This window comes from Polychytrium aggregatum (genome assembly GCF_025602895.1).
Source record: "Polychytrium aggregatum strain JEL109 chromosome Unknown BJ171scaffold_22, whole genome shotgun sequence".
Classification (NCBI taxonomy): Eukaryota; Fungi; Chytridiomycota; class Chytridiomycetes; order Polychytriales; genus Polychytrium; species Polychytrium aggregatum.
The window spans coordinates 43,811-61,518 of NW_026516224.1; the positions used below are offsets into that span (position 1 = coordinate 43,811).

General features: G+C 58.4%; 5 protein-coding genes across 5 annotated transcripts; 2 read left to right on the forward strand and 3 right to left on the reverse strand.

The window, feature by feature from the left end:
- Positions 1-975: 975 nt before the first annotated feature.
- BJ171DRAFT_582525 (uncharacterized protein) lies at positions 976-3,517 on the forward strand (the record flags this gene model as incomplete). The annotated part of the gene is made up of 2 exons (XM_053114195.1): positions 976-1,740; positions 2,087-3,517. The coding sequence occupies 2 exons, from the start codon at positions 976-978 to the stop codon at positions 3,515-3,517; spliced, it is 2,196 nt and encodes a 731-aa protein (XP_052965838.1).
- A 971-nt stretch (positions 3,518-4,488) lies between these two features.
- BJ171DRAFT_582526 (uncharacterized protein) lies at positions 4,489-6,220 on the forward strand (the record flags this gene model as incomplete). Its single annotated transcript, XM_053114196.1, has 4 exons — positions 4,489-4,657; positions 4,921-4,987; positions 5,085-5,182; positions 5,322-6,220. The coding sequence occupies 4 exons, from the start codon at positions 4,489-4,491 to the stop codon at positions 6,218-6,220; spliced, it is 1,233 nt and encodes a 410-aa protein (XP_052965839.1).
- Positions 6,221-6,390: 170 nt separating this feature from the next.
- On the reverse strand, positions 6,391-8,845 carry BJ171DRAFT_622509 (uncharacterized protein). Its single transcript, XM_053115447.1, has 8 exons — positions 8,674-8,845; positions 8,496-8,546; positions 8,222-8,342; positions 7,886-7,998; positions 7,640-7,722; positions 7,322-7,436; positions 7,031-7,155; positions 6,391-6,875 (listed from the first exon to the last, which is right to left on the reverse strand). Exons 1-8 carry the CDS (start codon positions 8,774-8,776, stop codon positions 6,846-6,848), a joined length of 741 nt encoding a protein of 246 aa, XP_052965840.1. The 5' UTR covers positions 8,777-8,845; the 3' UTR covers positions 6,391-6,845.
- A 343-nt stretch (positions 8,846-9,188) lies between these two features.
- Positions 9,189-11,159, reverse strand: BJ171DRAFT_568584 (mitochondrial carrier domain-containing protein). Its single transcript, XM_053113525.1, has 5 exons — positions 10,833-11,159; positions 10,450-10,645; positions 10,124-10,333; positions 9,676-9,998; positions 9,189-9,578 (listed from the first exon to the last, which is right to left on the reverse strand). The coding sequence occupies exons 1-5, from the start codon at positions 11,055-11,057 to the stop codon at positions 9,489-9,491; spliced, it is 1,044 nt and encodes a 347-aa protein (XP_052965841.1). The 5' UTR covers positions 11,058-11,159; the 3' UTR covers positions 9,189-9,488.
- A 1,417-nt stretch (positions 11,160-12,576) lies between these two features.
- BJ171DRAFT_132617 (uncharacterized protein) lies at positions 12,577-17,688 on the reverse strand. The gene is made up of 5 exons (XM_053105636.1): positions 17,107-17,688; positions 16,462-17,008; positions 16,272-16,359; positions 16,057-16,128; positions 12,577-15,794 (listed from the first exon to the last, which is right to left on the reverse strand). Exons 1-5 carry the CDS (start codon positions 17,574-17,576, stop codon positions 12,688-12,690), a joined length of 4,284 nt encoding a protein of 1,427 aa, XP_052965842.1. The 5' UTR covers positions 17,577-17,688; the 3' UTR covers positions 12,577-12,687.
- Between the last annotated feature and the right edge of the window lie 20 nt (positions 17,689-17,708).

Consider the following 17,708-nt stretch of genomic DNA (forward strand, 5'->3'; position numbering starts at 1 on the left):
GCTGGCTGTTGGCCCGGTGCTGGTGGCCTGCTCGGTTGGTGGCTGCGACGCGCGGATATCCAGGTGAGATCTCCCAGTGGGTTCCAAGTGGGTTCCAAGTGGGTTCCAAGTGGGTTCCAAGTGGGTTCCAAGTGGATGGGCCACGATGCGGCAACTCGGCCTGACAGCGTGCAAGAGGCCAAGTGAGATCGGCAATGTCGATGAGGCGGAAGTCGACGAGGCTGGTGGATGCGGATGCTGTCGATGGCCATCCAATCACACCGACCGAGCGACGGCGATTTGGCTCATGTGCTGTGCAGTGGAATCGCCCACTCGCCCGTCCATCGCCTTGCCCACTGCCTTGCCCACCGCCTTGCCCACCGCCTTTCGCACTGCCTTGCACACCACCCCGTCCATCGACATGGCCATCGACTTCATGGACATGGCCTTGGATCCTGTTCTGTGGCTGTGCCGTCACGTGGCGTGGCAGCGGACCAGCCAGATCAAATCGCCATCAATGTCCCAGATCCGCCTGCTCGATTGATCTGCCTGCTTGACCGATCTGCCTGCTCGATCGATCTGCTTGGCCCGGTTGGTTTCCGAGTGTCCAGCGAGTCTCCGAGTGCCCGGTTCGTCTCCAAGTCTTCAATTCCCTCAGTTGGCCGCCGAGTCGAGCTGCATTGGCATTGCGCCTGTCTGGGCTCATCGACACCAACCCACCATCAATCCAACACCCACCACAATCCAACACCCACCACAATCCAACACCCACCACAATCCAACACCCACCACAATCCAACACCCACCACAATCCAACACCCACCACAATCCAACACCCACCACAATCCAACACAATCCAACACCCACCACAATCCAACACCCACCACAATCCAACACCCACCACAATCCAACACCCACCACAATCCAACACCCACCACAATCCAACACCCACCACAATCCAACACCCATCACAATCCACCACAATCCACCAGCACCATGCTGCCGCCCTGTCTGATCCGGGCCGCGGGCCGCCCATCCACAATCCTCCGTCGCCAGGCACCCACGATCTTCAGGGCCCTTCCTGCGTCCCAGATGCTCTCCACTCGCATGGTTGCTGCCGACCCCGCAGACACACTCATGCCTCCCTCCTCGTGGCCGCCAGCGATTCCACGGCGATGGATGTCCTCTGGCCGACCAGGCTCCCGCAACAACGATCGTGGTCCAAGCAATGACCGCAACAGCGACCGCCGCAACAGCGACCACCCCAGCAACGACCGCGATCGCAGCTTCCGATCCTCACGCTCTCCATCGGCATCTGGTCCCAGCACCCGCCCCACATCCCGCTTCGGCTCCAGCTCCAGACCCAGCTCTGGTGAAAAGAACACCAAACAGAGCCATGGGACTCACTCGACACAGCGACCGTGGTCCAAGGAGCCAAGAACAGCCGAGACACACTCGAAGCACTCGCCAAAGACCCTCTCGCCGTCTCTCTCGAGACCATCAGTGCAAGCGTCGCAAGCGTTGCAGACACCGCTCGATCCGCATCAGGCCGGCCGGCCAGCAGGGCGACTCGAGTGGCACTCGGACCCAAAGAACCTCGGTACCCGGCTGAAGGCACTGATCCGGTCGGGCCAGATCGACGAAGCCTGGGACCTGATCGATCGACACACGGGGGCGACCAACGACGTTGTGTTTGCCGAGGCGATCCAGGCGTTCAAGGACCACGGCCACTACGGAGATGCGATCGAGGCCTTCAAGCTGGTGAGTCTTGTGTGGCGGCAGAGTCGAGCGAGGATGATCCAGCATGATGATCCAGGGCGGGAACGGCGTGAGCTGTGAGGCATTTCTCGGCATCGATTGGAATGTCTCGGCATCGATCGGCATCGGTCGACGACAGCGCTGCACACCCCAACTCAGGCAAACGGATCTCGACGTTGTTGGTCATGCGGGCTCGCTGGCAGTGGTCTGGCTCATGGATGCAGGTTCATGGTCGGCGGTGGGCGAGAGGATATGGCCCCGTCCTGGCTGGCGCTGACATTGTCTCGGCTCGCATTCTCTCTCGGATCCTTCCTCCTATTTCGTCGACTCCACTTTGGTGCACTTTCAGATGAAACGCCGCAAGATCGTCCCCACGCCCAGTGCATACACTGGCTTGATCAACGGAGCATTCAAAGCGGTCACCCGTCCCGATGTGCTCCCAAGTGATCGCAGCCGCATTTTGCAGCAAATCAACGCCGTCTGGGAGGACCTGCCCAATCCCTCGACTATCCATGCCAACGCAATGCTCAAGCTCTGCGTCCCCTGTGCTTACGAGGGTGGCTGGAAAGTCGCCATCGACATCTTTGACGGCATGATGCTCTGGACTCGCGATGAGCTTCAAGACATTGACTCAGGTGCCTACAACAGCCAAGAGCCCACGTTCTCCTACCCTCCTCCCGACTCCATCTCGTTCTCGACTATGCTGCAACTGTGTGGTGCGTTCTTTCCCTCGTCAAAAGGGTACTCCATGGGACTCCGCATCATGAACGACCTTGAAAACATCCTCGACGAGCCACCGCAAGGCATTCGCAAGCTCGAGATCACAAATATCTACCACGGCATCCAAATGGACTCCCACATCGCGGCTTCCTTTCTGCTCCTCTGTGCCAAGTCCGGACATCCCGAAGCATATCGCAATGCGCAAGTCGTGATCCAAAAGTACCTCGATCTTCCCTCGCAACTCGACCCCGACGCGGCGAACAAGACGATCCTGGACGAATGGAGTGAGCCTCATCGCGAAAAGCTCCTGCTCACTCCAACTCTGATGTTTGCCCTCCTTCGTTTGGCCTCGGCGACGGGGAATGGGTGCCTCGGGCTCGTCTGGTTCGATATCTTCCAGCGACGCAAGCTCGAGTGCGATGACGGTATCCTGAACCTCGCGATCATGCTCTGTGCTGAGCAAGGACGCTTCGATCGAGCGGCCGAGCTCAATCAACATACGCAGTCCAGGAGCCACGCCCAAAACTCCATCCGAATTGCGTCCCTGGCTGTGGCCCTCGCCAAACAGGAAACGCCGACCGCACCGCTGAGCCGCAAGTGGCTGCAGTCAGCCAGCGACGCAGTTAAGAGCGCACAGAAAACCGAGGACAAGTCGGGCAGCACCCGAGCTGTTCCCTATCTCACCACAGCGGTGTTTCGTCAGTACATCGAGCTGCTGATGGCTTACAACGAACGTGCGGCCGCAGCCGCAGTCGTTGAGCGGTACGGACAGCACATTCTGATGATCTCACGACGCAGCCTGGACAACTACAAGGCCGAGCCAGGCCGAGCGCAGAGGATGGCGATGCAAAGCGGTCTCGAGCAGACCATGGAATGCCTCCAATTGTGCAAAGTGGTGCTTCAAGGATGTCTTGCGGACGCCGATGTGCGCCCTGACCGGCGGCAGGAAGCCGAGGCCATGATCGACAACATCAACAGCGTCCTCCTTGGCTGGAAGAGCTGCATGCATGCCGAGAACTCCCGTCGAGCAGCGCAGACAAATACACATCGCCCGGAGTGAGCTGCGATCTGTGTGTGAAGATGTCCCTATCGAAATAAGTTTGCCGCATCCACCCAAAACCCTGCCTCCGGGATGGGCCGACATTGCCCCACCATCCAGATCGGGTCGGCCAGATCGGGTCGGCCAGACCGTGCTGCGCCCGTGGCCAGATCGGCGCGGGTCGTGCGCACCCGCTTGTTGCCTCCCCCCACCATCCACACCTGCACCAAAACGAGCCTGTTGGCGGCGTTGCTGTGATTCTGCCGATTGATGCCTCTGTCTGGATGGCATCGGCAACAGTCCTTGCCTGGTGCGATTCGGGCATCGCTCATGGACGCACGAGCAGCCGCGATCTTCCCCGAATACCCGTCGCTGTCTTGCTGTCTCTATCTCCGACGTTTCAAATCCGCGCTTGCGCCTTTCTAATCGGATCATGTCGGCTTTGCCTGTGGACGTCGCGCAGATCGCATTCGCAGACGAAGCGCGGCCCATCGGTGCTTGTCCAGCCCACCGCCCCTCGCTGTCCGCCTCCACCACGTTCGTTGTCCATCCAACCGAGATTGTCTGTGGCCGCGGAGACAGCGCCCAGACTCGCCGCTGTCTCTTCGCATCCCCTTGCATTAATGCGATTGCCATGGGCTTCCTTGGCTTCCTTGGCTTCTCACGGCTACGGGCTTGTCCGTTGACGCCACACCCGCAAACAGGACCACCCATTGTCTGGGTGGTCCTGTTTGCGCCTGTCCGTTGGGCGATACAGCACTGTCTATGCGTCGTTTGCCTTGCCTCCCACCGACGAGGCCTTGTTGCCGGAGGAACCGGCTCTCGTATCGGCAAGTGCGGCACGGCCACCTTCCGGCTGGTTGTCTGGGCGCCCAGATGCCCGATGAGGAAGACGGCCACGGGCATATATGAGCACCATCTCCCCGCAGGCGAGCGTTGGTCGGGGTCAATCCGCCTGCTTCTGTGCTCGCTTCTGCCGAACGGCTCCAGAAATGATGTCCTCGTTCTCTGTCTGGCGCGCTGCTGCCTTCGTCCTCGCCGTGGGATCGCTCGCCGAGGGGCGTCCTCTCCAGGGCTTTGACATTGCCCGAGTGCCGATCGGAGGCTTCCATCTCGCCGCCGCGCCGTCGACCCTCCAGCTGCCACCGCCGATGCCCGCACGTAAGTTGCATGGTAGATCTGTCAGCACATCGGCCTGTGAGTTCGCGAGTACTCGGGACACGAAATACCAAGCATCGCCCTCCAGCAGTGCCCGCTGGCAACGAGCGACATGTACTGCGCTTGCCAGCGGGCACTGCTCTCGGAGCAACGCCAATCTCGCTCCTACGCCGTGCGGCCGTTTGCCGGACAAGATATCTCCCAGAACTACCGGTTATCACGTGTGCCTAATGTTCTGCCGTCTTGCCGCGCGCCTTGTCTCGCAGAATGGCCATCGACCGATCGAACCGTGCTCATCACTGGGGCGCTGCTGGCCGATCCCCTCGTGCAAGAGTAAGTCCCGGCGTAATTTCCGCCCCTCTGCTCGCCCGTGAGTCACTGACATTTGCTGCCCCGAGCTGTTGTCTCATCCTTTCTCACCCCCACCCAGTGCGCTGAAGTATGTCAACCAAGTTGTGCCCGCTGAGCTGCTGAATGTGCCGCCCTCGACCTACATCATGGACTCGACCGTGACCTACAATGCCGATGGTAGGCGCCTGAATTCGGTTGCTCACAGCATGGCTATTCAGCGCCCCTAGTCGCTGTTGCATCGCTCCACCCATATTCCTGCGCTCTTGGCTAGTATCGTCTATCTGACCAACTCCGGCATCCCTTCTCCCCTTCCCAGCGGTAAAATATTGCTACTACCCTGCAGATCAGTGTTTGAGAACCACAAACACCACCAACTACTTCAGCGACATCTCCTCGTGTCCGGCCGATTACACCTGGGGCCTCACATTCGATGATGGCCCTTCCGTCGACAACGTCACCCACAAAGACACGACTGCCATCATGGGGATGCTCGATGCCATGCAGGCCAAGGCCACCTTCTTTGTCCTTGGCTTTGAAATGATCCAGAACCCCCAGGTTGTCCTGGACGAGTACAACCGTGGCCACCAGATCGGCGTCCACACCTGGACCCACCACCCCCTCACGGCGCTCTCCAACGAGCAGATCGTCGCCGAGATCAAGTACACCGAGGCCCTGATCTACAAGACCATCGGCAAAGTTTCGCTCTTCATGAGACCTCCCTATGGCGATATGGACGACCGAGTGCGTGCCATTGTCAGCGCCCTCGGCTACACCGCTACCGTCTGGAACCAAGACGACACCGCTGCCGACCAGGTCACGACGACCGAGAGCATTGCCACCAAGCTTGTCGGTCTGGCCACCGGCTCCTGGTTCTCGGGCAAGAACGGCTTTATCTCCCTCAGCCACGATCGCCTTCCCTTCACGAGCGATGTCGTCATGCAGATCATGAAGTACTACCAGCAGAACAAGGCCACGATCAAGTACAAGATCGCTCCCGTGGGCGACTGCGTCGGCATGCAGTGGTACCGCAACCTCCCTGCTGCTGCGGTGACCACGACCACCACGACTAGCAGCGCCCCGTCGTCGACTGCTGCGGCTGTTCCTACGGCTCCAGTCCAGGGCAGCTTCAGTAGCGACGCCAGCACCCTGATGCGAGCCCCGTGGACAACTCTCGTCACTTTGGCCGTCTTTATGATGGTCTCCATCCGCAACTAAGGCAGCAAGCAAGCGGGCAGTGCCCGTTGTCACTGCGGCAACCACGGCTCTCAGTTCCGATGATCTGCAGGCCGCATGGTCTCAGCTGTGCAACTGCTTCCCGTCTTGGCTGGCAATCAACGTTTTCTAGTGGGTTTTGGGTATGCTCTTGAGCAGATCCAGCCGTTGTCCTGCGACAAAGATCGACTGGTGCACCGGCTTCACATTTCGCGAAGCTTTGGTATCCCTATACTGGAGCACGGCGCGAGTATTCGAGCATTCGGACAGCTCAGTCGCCCTCGACACAGGCACGGCTCCATCTTGCCTAGAAGCTATGAGACCGCTGCGACACCAACCTTTTCAAGAACCTCGTTTCTTTGATGGCACAACCCTTTGCTGGCCATCATCACCATTAGCGTGAGGCATCAAAACTATGCACCCAATTATGATTTGCCGTTCGTTTCTTTCGATCGTAGAGATACACAGACACACAAGCACACAAACACCACAAACCCATATACGCACACAATATTTTTCATAGAATCGCCACTTTTTATTCAAGAAACGTAACGGAGACATCTTGCTTCTATCGTTAATGGCTGCTGTTTTCCGGATCCCGAATACACATCCATATATAATCGTCGAGCTACTGTTTGGGGAGAATCGCCTCGTATTCCTGGATCGAATCAGAGACAGTTGGTAGGTTTCACTCTGTGAGCCCTTGCACTCCTCCAGTTCCGTCGAGCAAATCAAGGCATATCAGGGCAAACCAAGGCGTATCAGGGCAAACCAAGACAGCAAAGCGCTCTACACATCTGCCGATTCACTCACCAAAGTCTTCATGAAAGTCCACAGTTCCTTGACACCGCCTGCCTTCAGTTTGTCCACAATGGTTTGGTGAAGAGGGTTTGCGGCCAGACGCAATACGGAGCCATCCAAAGAGAGGGGCACATTTGCTAAGGACACGATCACAATGTACCACGAAGGCAAGCGTCAGTGAGAGAGGGTGTGAATGAATACCGACCCTGATAATCGGAAGTGACACTGACAATCGGGAGCGACGCTGACAATCAGTGGCGAGGCGACGGACTCGGTCTCATCTCCATGGAGCCAACGACGCACCAAGCTCCTTTGGCAGTGTCTTGATTCTGTTTCCCTGGGCCAACAGTGACTTGAGCTGTGAGAGCTTGCCCATCTCCGGCGGGAGCTGCTCGATTTCATTATCACGGACAACCAACTATGTTGAGGCCATATCGAAAAGCGATGATCGTCAATGCGTCAGCATGAAATTGATCGGGGATAAAGCGAGCCCTCGTCGGTGATAACCAAGATGAGCGGCAAGGACAGGCAGAGGTGATGGTGGCAGGCTTGTTTGCCCATTTGGCAAAGTGAATGTTCTTTGCCATGTTGGATGGCAAAGAACATTCTCGGATAACACACCGTTTGGAGAGAGTGCAGATTGCCGATTTCTTTGGGCAAAGTCTTGAGTTGATTATCGGCAAGATGAAGCTCCTTGAGGGTGGCTGGAGGACGCAGCATGGTTAACCACAATGAAGCGGTTAAGGAAGGCACGAATGGTGGAGGCCCGACTTCAGCACCATAGCGAATGCGAATTGCTGGATGTGCGTCAATGGGCCCAGTCAATTACGGATCCTGAATATGCCTCTTTGTCCGGTATGCACATACTCAGAAACCCAAAGTTGGACGAAATCTCTTTGATAAAGTTGCACGAAACATCGAGGTACTGTAAGGCAGGACAGCATCCAAACCCCGACGGCAGCTCCTCGAGCGAGTTGTTGCTGTTGATGATGGAGGGTTTTCGTTTCATTGCCATTGTTTGGGTTGCGACCGCGTGTGTCATTTTGTTATTGAAACAGCCGATCCCCGTTGCATTCGTATTGCAATCGGCGTAAATCCAGATCGTGGTGATATCGGTTGGCGATACCATCGGGGTAGTGCTTCATCCCACGTACCATCCTCAAGCACTTGACATGAACGCGGAGATCCCCTCCGCGCACTCACCTCACACACAGCCGCTTCAGATTTGGAAGGGTGCTGATCTTTTGTGGGAGATACGAGATTTGGTTTGCGTAGAGAGTGAAGCTGGTCAGCTTGGAAAGTCTTGTGATCTCGGTGGTGAGAACTGGTTATGTGCGATAGCGGTGAATATCGATTCGTTCGCAGGACGATGAATCGACGAGTAGCGTGAGTTTGAGATGGAGAGGAGTGTCGCGTCGGCGGTGATTTGGTTGCATGCGAGCCTGCCCAGTTGGCAAAGGTTTAGTCAGGGGCGTACCATTCAGCCTGTTGTGCGATAGGTTCAGCCGTGTGAGCCATGTCAAGTTCCCTGGATGCACAATTCCAACGACAGCGAGAGCCAAGTCAGCGTTAGTTTGAGCGGTACATCAACGATGTGGCCCAGTCGTCCGTTCTCGACACCAGCATCCGCGGCTCGGACATGAGGCATCGCATACAAAGCTCTGGCGGAATCTCCTTCAGCCCTCGGTCGTCGAGATCCAGAAAATCATCATGCGCCTCTTGGGTGTCGGTGATGGTGGCCTTGACGGACTTTCCCATCGCAGCGCTTATCAGCTGGAATTCTAACAAATGTCCGGGACGACGGATGCGCAAGAGAGCAGTTTGAGGATTCACCGCATGCCAGACGAAGGGCAGAGAAAGTCGCGGCAGAGGAAAGGGGTGTTCAAATGGCGAAGGTGGAACTCGCGCTGGCGCCAATCAGATGCTGAACCGAGCACATAGATCCATCCTCTCAATGTTGACTGGCATCGCCCTGAGCCGCTACATTGTCCTGACGCCGGCAGCAATAGTGACCAGAGCGAATGAGCCTGAGATGCACAGTGATCAGCAAACCGAAGCTCAGTTCGCGCAGATGGCTAAGCAGCCTGGGAGCTTTGGCTTGCGGAAGTACACTCACACCCTCTGACTTTCGAGCAGCATGTATCGACTGGACGGAGTGCTTTAGGGGGACGATAGTGGTATGCTACTGTATACAGCAGATGCAACTGCGAGAAGGGTCCATGGTACGGGCTCTGATGCCAAGATGCGACGGGAAGAGGTCGGCGTCTGGAATCTGCAGTATAGCGATATATCCAGACAGCGGCGAAGGAGGGAGGAGGGGGAAGCTAGGGAGGGACAAAGCGAAATGAAAGCTGAAAGGCGAATGGTGCAAAAATGGAACAAGGTGGATAGGCATGCTATGAGACAATTACAGTATCGATGCAGGGAGGAAGGTGTAATACACTCAAGACATATCGAGGAGGAGAGGCACTCAGTGCTTGGAGGCAGCGAGGGCAGTAACGTTCTCGGTCGACCACAGAGCACCGGCTTCAGTAAGCCACCGGTAAGCGCTTTCGTAAACCTGGAAGGACGGTATTGATGAAAGCGTATCAGTGGCTGCAGTGGGCAAAGAAAGATGGCAGCCGCCTGAGAGAAGTTCTGGAAACCGGATCACTCACCATGAAGCTGATTCCTTGGCCGGGAGCAACCCGCAGGACCCGCGGAATAACACCCTTGTAAAACGCTCGCCAGCCCTCGTTTCGATAGATTCCCGCTGTCACGTTTACGAAGCGCTGCCAGCCCTTCTCGTTGGATGGGTTCTTCTGGATGCGTGTCTTGATGGTATCGATGGGGTTGTTGAAGAGCGGGCCACAGGCACCAGAGACGATGCCGGCAAGCAGGGTCTGGTACTGGGGGAGGTTGCCGTTGCGGTCGGGCTGCATCTCGGTGAGGTTCTTCTTGATGAACTGATACACAGTGAAGTTGACGCCCTGGTTGGTGGCTGGAGGAAGGGAGTTCAGAGGAGTCAGGGGCGGCGTCAATGGGCTTCGACAAGCATCAGGGCACAGACAGTCGCTGCACAACCAGAGGAACATTCAAGTGCATATGCTCAGAAGCACGACGTACCTTGGCGGAGAGCAGTCAAGCCGAGGCCCTTGTATAACGAGCCGACGCCCTCTTCCCGGATCATCACCAGTGCACAGTGGAGGGCATTCTTGTACTTGGGAACGTCGAGCGGGTCCATCATGGAGTTGCGCTGCGCCTGGAGGCGGATCTTGATGACATCCATTGGAGTGACGACCAGCACAGATTCGGTGATTCCAGCGCCCAATCCAGCTGTGGATCCAAGAGGAATGCAGACCGAGAGTCAGCCATCAAGAGCCGCACCGCAACAAGGACTGGTCCAGGGGGAGCCCAAAATCAAGCTGCAGGACGGCGAGAAGAATGCATACCAAGGAAGATGCCGCCAGTGTTGGTCTTGCCGTTCTTGTCAGCCAGGAGCTGCTTGTACTGCTCAAAGGAAGTGAAGCGGATGCCAATCTTGGGGATGATGCCGGTCATCACAGCACCAAGGCCCTTGTAGAGTGCAAAGAACCCCTCGTTCTGGACGATCCGGGCCCCGACACCGATAAACGAGTTGGGGCCAAACTGAAAGCGACGGGCACGCATTGGACGGAGGGGAGGACGGGCGAACACCGAACGAGTGAACGAGTGAACGTGGGAAGCGGGTCGTTAGGACGGACACCATGAGAGGAGATGGCAGAAGTTCCAGGGCCGCAGCGGATGGGTACCGCATCGCCACGAAGAAGGAACGGCGGGAGAGAGACTGACTTACGCTGGAGAGAAATCCGGCAGGCCGCAGGGGTACTTGGGCCGAAGCAGCGCTGCCGGGGAACTTGGATGCTCGCTCGCCTCTCAGCTGCAGCCGGACCTTGATGGTGTCGAGGGGATGGCAAATGAGCGCCTCGGCCGAACCAGCGATACCGCCAGCCAGCAGGTGGGTGGCGACGCTCTTCTGCTTCGGCTTTGGGGCGGCGACCTCGGGCTTTGCAGAGGACATGGTGCGGTGCAGCGCAGTGCGGTGTGTGGGAGGGGGTTATGAGCGCGTGGCAGGGGATGCTTCGATGGCAGAGCGAGAGAGCGGCCGGGCTCAGCAGCAGAGAGGAGCGAGAATGGGATGGAATGGAACTAGCGGTGATCCAGGCGAGAGGACTGCTTTATACGCCGCAAGACCGGCGGGTCGCAGCACGGGGATTTACGGAACCGCCAGGGTGAATCATATGAGCGCATGGGCCGGCAGCAGCGACGCTGAAGGATTACCCGGGAGGCAGCAAATGGTCACTCGGCAGCCTTGCCACAAGTCACTATAGCGGGCAAGGGCCTTGGGGAGGTGGCGAGGAGCGTTGTCGCCCGGGCCTGAGGAGGGTATTCCTTTCCCGCGGACCTTGTCGCCGAACCAACAGTGACCTGCAGACCAGGCCAGGAGAACCCAATGTGACCCGCGGACGCATACACAACAGGGCGAGGCGACAGCAACAGCACATGGCAGCGCCCCGTGCTGGGCGATCGCAGTGAGGATGAGGCAGACTGCGTCGACACCGACGCCGCCGCCTGGAAGTGCACCCGTCGCTCTGCAAATGTAATCATCGAGATGGAAATGTAAGCGCTGCCTCGAAAATGTAATCGTTGCTTGCAAATGCCGCCGCTGCCCAGAGCCTTGGCGGCCGTCAACGTTCTCACGGCCCAAGGCCCTGACAAAAGCATAACCGTTTCAATCGGCCACACCAGACAGCATCCACAACAACGACGCAGCAACGCTGCGAGCACCCCACGCGCCATGCCGCCCGGCCTTGTCCTGTGGCGTATCGGCCTTGCATATGTCCGCCAACAGCGCGCGTGATCCGGACCTTGGGCTGTCCCACGGCCCGCCAATCGCATGCCGCCGCCGCCGTCCGCCGCCGCGGATTGGACGGCCATCATCCATGTCACATCACGCGACGGCGGAGCTTGTCCTTGTCGCGGCGGCCGGTGACACCGTATGGCTGGAGTGTGGCTGGCAGACAGGTGGCTGGCCGCAGCGTGGCTGGGGTGCGAGCCAAATGCACGGCTGTTCCAGAGCCATCGCAAAGGCCCCATCCTGCTGGGCAGAGGGGGGTGGGTCGCTGGTGCACCCACCCTCGATAAGCTCAGCAACCAGATGCTGTCCTGGCTGCCCTGGCTGTCCTGGCTGTCCTTCCCTTGCTTCTCACCGTCTCCGCCTGGCTTCCTCGCCGCCTCCGACCGCCTCGGTCTTCCGTTGACATGCCTGCTTTTCACATGGCCGGCAGCGATCCTCCCGGCCATGTCCTGGACTCATGAGGGCGCGGCATGTCTGCCACCCGCCAGAGACACAGCTCCGCCACGAGTTTCACATGCAACGATAGGCACATGTCCCCCGCCCGCATCGGATGCATTTGGAGCCGGCGGCGACTCCGTTCCGACATGGCCGGCGACGAACCCAGGGTCCCTGGCAAAGCCATCTGCAGCAACGATGCCCATCCTCCCTCCAACAACAACAATCCCATCCCACACCGAGTGGTCGTTGATACACTGTGTTTGTTCAGGACATGCATAAGCGAACGCATAGGTCCTATCAGATTTAGCCCCCGCCCCGCTCTACTCCCCCAGTCACCACACCCAATCGCCAAGACTCAGTTCTTCTTCTTGAGATCGTCCCGGAGCGCCTTGAGCATCGATCGGATGCGCTTGCCGCTCTTGGACGAGTTCTCTTGCAGCCACGTCTCCATGTCCTTGCGCAGGCCGCGGATCTTGCGCACAACCGGAAAGATCCGCTCGTACTCTGGGTAGTCCAGTGTCTCGCACTGGAGATTGCTGTCGCTCACATCCGGTCCGATGCTCGGTAGGCTTGCCCGTCGATCTTGGATTTGGCGCAGCAGCCACTCGTTGTGAGCCCCCGAGTTCAGCAGCAGGTCAAACAGCGGCTTCCAATGCGGAGCCCAGTACCGCCGGAAGTGCGATCCGGCGACCTTGATCGTAGGCCGGTCGTAGCTGCGGCCCTGTTCCTCGGCCACCTCCATGTACTTGCCAAAGAGGAGCACGTGAATGCATCCGCCCGCACCGTACCAGTCGGCATCGTACTTCCAGGGCATGCCGTTGCGCACCTCCCAGCTCTCGATGCTTGGGTCTGCTTTGGCGTTCCGGTTGCCTGTGCCGATGATTGCCGACTCGTAGCTGTCCATCGGGTCAAAGGCAAATGCTTGGTCTTCTGGGAACAGCCCCAGGTCGATGCCGGTTCCCCAGTCGATGAGCTTGATGCCCATGCGGCTCCACTCGTGCGAGCCATCCGGCCGGTAGACCGGATCCCACTCGTCCATGTTGCGCACCGATTGCAGCCGCAGCAGGATGTTGTCGGGCTTGATGTCGCCATGGACCATACCGGCTGCATGAACTACTTCGATCGTCCGCAGGATCTCGATCGCAAAGAACGTTGCCAGGTGCTCCTCGAGCCCCTGGCCGCCCTGGCGGTTGACGCAGTCCAGGATGCTCCCCTGGTTGATGTACTCCATCCGGAAGACCGACTCGTCCTGAAAGGCATGCAGCGAGATTGGCGCCACAACCGAGCTCAGGATTCGCTCTGGCAGTCGTTGGCGGAGCGTCTTGAGGTTGTAAAACTCCATTGGTGATGGAGGCGACTGGATTTTAATCGCAGAGAACGGTGTCGGCTGCTCGAAGCTGTGGTCGGCATCGCTTGGCGAGCTGCCCCGAGGCGCGGAGGCGCTGGAAACCAGGTAAACCACGCCGTAGCCTCCCTCGCCCAGCTTCTTGACACATTGCAACTCCTCGGCGTTTGGCAGCTCCAGGGCCCTCTTGGAGTGCACAAGACCGTCGAGCGAGCGGCGCAGCTGCTGCGACTCTGCTCTCCGGCAATCGTGCAGGTCGTCCCAGGTGACCAGGGTTTCTTGGAGAAAGTTCAACATCAGCAGCTGAACGCGGGCCGTGCGTGGATCGCAGGGATTCTCGACCGAGACATAATCGTAAGCATCCGCGTCGTCGGGATGGGCACCTCGAGCACCAAACCGTTCGGATGCAGACAGACTAACTCTTGTGCCGAGCGATTGTCGAGGAATGGAGCTGTGCGTTTGCTCGAGCTCGTTCAGCAACGATAGCTTGGTCATGTCCTGATCGAGCGAAGGTGCGATCGAGCAGCGTTCGCTCCTGGAAGCTTCGTCCTGCTGTTGCTGTCGTTGTTGCTGTCGTTGTTGCTGTCGTTGTTGCTGCTGCTGGAGCACAATCGTGTCAAGGACTTTGTTGGAGCCCAAGGAATCTTGCCAAAGCCCATCGTCCTCGTCATCTCCATCGCTCTTGCGCACAGCGTCGTCGTCGTCACCCCCAGTATTGAAGGTAATTTCGTCGTGACTATGACTGTGTGTGCGTGTGATGGTGCTCATCGTCAGGTTGAAGGGCGCTGTGCCCTCTTCCGGACCAAAGATTCGGCTGCTGCGGACAGTGCTGGAGTTGGCTCCGAGGATACTGACTTCGGCAATCGGGGTCATTGTGCCCACATATGCAGATTCCCGAGGGCGACGGCGGAGCGACTGGAGCGGGGTCTTGGCAGTCTCATGGAGCGGCGATGCACCGTCGTCATCCAGGTTTTGGTAGAGCATTGGTTGCTGCTGCAACATGGGTTCCTGAGACCCGCCGCGTTGCTGGAGTGGAGAGCCGCTCGAATCAGCACTAGTGTGTCTGGCCTGGAGCACGGTGCCAAAGGCTCGTCTGAAACCAGCGGGTTTGGATGTGGAGGCCACATTGTTTTCGTCAAAGGGATGGTCGTGCGGCTGAAGGTGTTGCTGGGGCGAGGAGTACACTTCAGGAAAGACCTTTCGATCCGAGCGATACTCGGGGCTTGCGCAGCTTTCGTTCGCCGACTGAGGGTCCGAGTATGCCACGAAGGGCAGCGAAGATCGCGACGAGCCGCCGCTGTCTCTCTTCGCCTGGCCCGAGAAGGACGATCGTCCAGTCTCTGGCGGCGAGGGGCGATCGGTCGCAGGCACGAGTGATCTTCGGCCTGCGCCAAACTGGCGAGCCGCCATCGGAATAACCTCGGTGTCGTCCTTGCAAATCTGAAACTGGCTTGCGGCAGGGCGGTAGACCTGTGCCGAGATGGTCTCGTCTTCGGAATCATGCAAGTACTCGCGCTCGGATTCGTTATCGGCCTGATCGAATGTAGTGGACATGCCGTGGCCCGCGTGCTCGCTGGCTGCGCTAGCGTGTGGCAATCCCAGCTCGACCGGTGGGCCGTTGAACATCTCCATGACATCGTCCAGGGCCGCGCGGGTGTTGATTGTGGGTGAGGAAATGACCGAGGACTTGAGCTTGGGCCGGGTCCGCGCAATCGTGTCATCGATGGTGCCGTATGTCTGGAACGAAATCTGGACCACAGGCGAGTCCAGAAGCGGAGCCTCAAAGCTCTTCATCTCCGCGAATGGCGACTCGTGTCGCTGGTCCAGAGGTGTTCGCGGAGTCGCTGCCATGCGAGCCGATGCCTTCTTGGGGGTGAAAAGCTGCTGGATTGGATCGGGCTTGGGCGGCTCCACCGTGTATTGTGTGGCGCGAAGCTCCTCCATACTGATCCAGTTCTGGCTCGCTTCGTCGCAAAAGAGCTCCAGGTTGGTTGTCATGACCTCTGGGGGCTTTTCGGAACGGCCCGCTGGTTTGCTGGGCTCGCCGGACTTGTCTGCAGCTCCATTCGCGGCTGGCCTACTGCCGCCGGACAACGCTGATGCCGCTGGCTTGTTGGCTTTAGGCAGTCGAATGTAGGAAACAGAGATCGAACACAACAAGTGCGGTCAAGTATCAGGTTAGAATCGCTGGATCGCATGAGAGGACTATAGTGCGCCACCTGACACCCAGGAGCGCATAATGAAACCAAATGGAGTATCCGAGGACGGGGTTTGCGTCTAGGCCGCTGATGTCTCAATTGTGTGTGGGAGGGAGTTCCAGTGACCAGCAAACTCTATCCGCGAGCACGATCGCAACAACCCTGGAACTTCATCACTTACGAGCTGCTTTGGCAGGGACGCTGCTGTCGGCTTCGGAGCTCATGGACTCGTCGATGCAATCGATCAGTGCATCTGCAAGATGGGGGAGTCGGTTCGTAGGCGGTGAGTTTCGTGGCGCACCTCAACATCGCTGCCTGCAAGATAGTGACGGCGGTTTGTCATGCAGCACCGCATCGACAGGGGGGTGTAACGACATGGCACAACCGACTACTTGCCTTTGGGTGCAGTGGCAGCAACCGGAGCCAGGGGCTTACGCATAAAGCCAGCAGCTGCTGGTTTGGGTGCACTTTCGTTCTGTTCGTCCTGCTAGATGCCAAAATCGAACAGCATAACGCCGCACGTTCAGGATGTGGCTCGAAACTGACTCTGCGGACCACGCCGTACGAAATATACCGATGATCCTACCTCCTCGTCATCCTGGAAGACCTCGATCTTGGCGCTGGACGGGGCGGGCTTTAGCTTCTGTGGGAGGGTGGATCCTTTCCATTTGCTTGACTCTCGGTAGTTTTCCTTTGTGATCGAGCGCTTGGCGCCGTAGTCGTCCCATGCATTGGATGACTCGGCCGAGGGCAACAAGACGCGGTCTCGTCCGTGGTCGTCATCATCGGGTTGATCTTCATAGACCTGTAGTCTCTGATTCGACGCCCCTGTGCGATCGGCAGCAGACTGGGCTGATCTACTTGGACCAAGGGCAGCCCGGTTGCCCTGGGAGCCAAGAGTCGGGCGGTGCTGAGTGTTGCGAGGCTGAACGACTTCTGCATCCTCGTGGAGGACAGTAAGCGACGGGCGGGCGATGGAGTCGTCAGCGATGCCCTGGGACTTTTCAAACTCTGCCTGGGCGGCGTGCTCATTCTTGCGATGAACAAACTCGGCATAAAGCCGCTTCAGCCGGTCCAGGGGCTGGGCGCTGCGCCGGATGCCGGTGGTGTAAATGGCGTCGGCATCGTCCCATCTGAGGCGACAAGGATGTTGCGGCATTCGTCAGCACTGTGGATTGAGCTCGCGGGACGACGTTCTCGAGACAGGTTGCGGCATGGACGGAGAACTCACCTCTTCTCGCTCTCGAGGAGCAGAGCGTACTTTTCGTAAAACAGAGTAAAGACCAGACCAATCTTGTTGACACTGAGGTACTTGAACATGCCGTGCGGGTCAGAGGAGTGCTCAACAGCCATCATCCAGATGTTGAGGTACCGGATGTCGTTCTGGTAGCGTGGGTCCTTGCGAAAGAGCCGCACAGCATTCTCGATCGCAGCCATGAGGTGTGTGGTGCCCGAGGCATAGTTCTCGTTGAGCCACTGGATGTACTTGAGATGCGGCTCAAAGGGGTCGTCCAGGTCGGCAGGCGCGGCAGCGAGCTCTTGCTCCATCTGAGCCCGACGGGCCTCGAGCTTGATTTTGGTTGCGGTTGGGTCTTCACCGAATCCGCCAAGCGCGGCGGCTCTTCGGCCCTGCCTGAGCGGACGGATGTTTTCTTTCTGTCCCTGGAAGGACTCCATCGACACGGCCTCTGCAGGCTCCATCGCTGTCGCAAGGGCGGGTGTCGGCGGTGTGTTGGTGGCAACGGGTCTGTGGAAACCGGCGATGCCGATCGGGTGATGGGAGGAGAGGGTTCATGCCGAATCAATGATTGCCTTTCTGGGCAGTGATTGCTG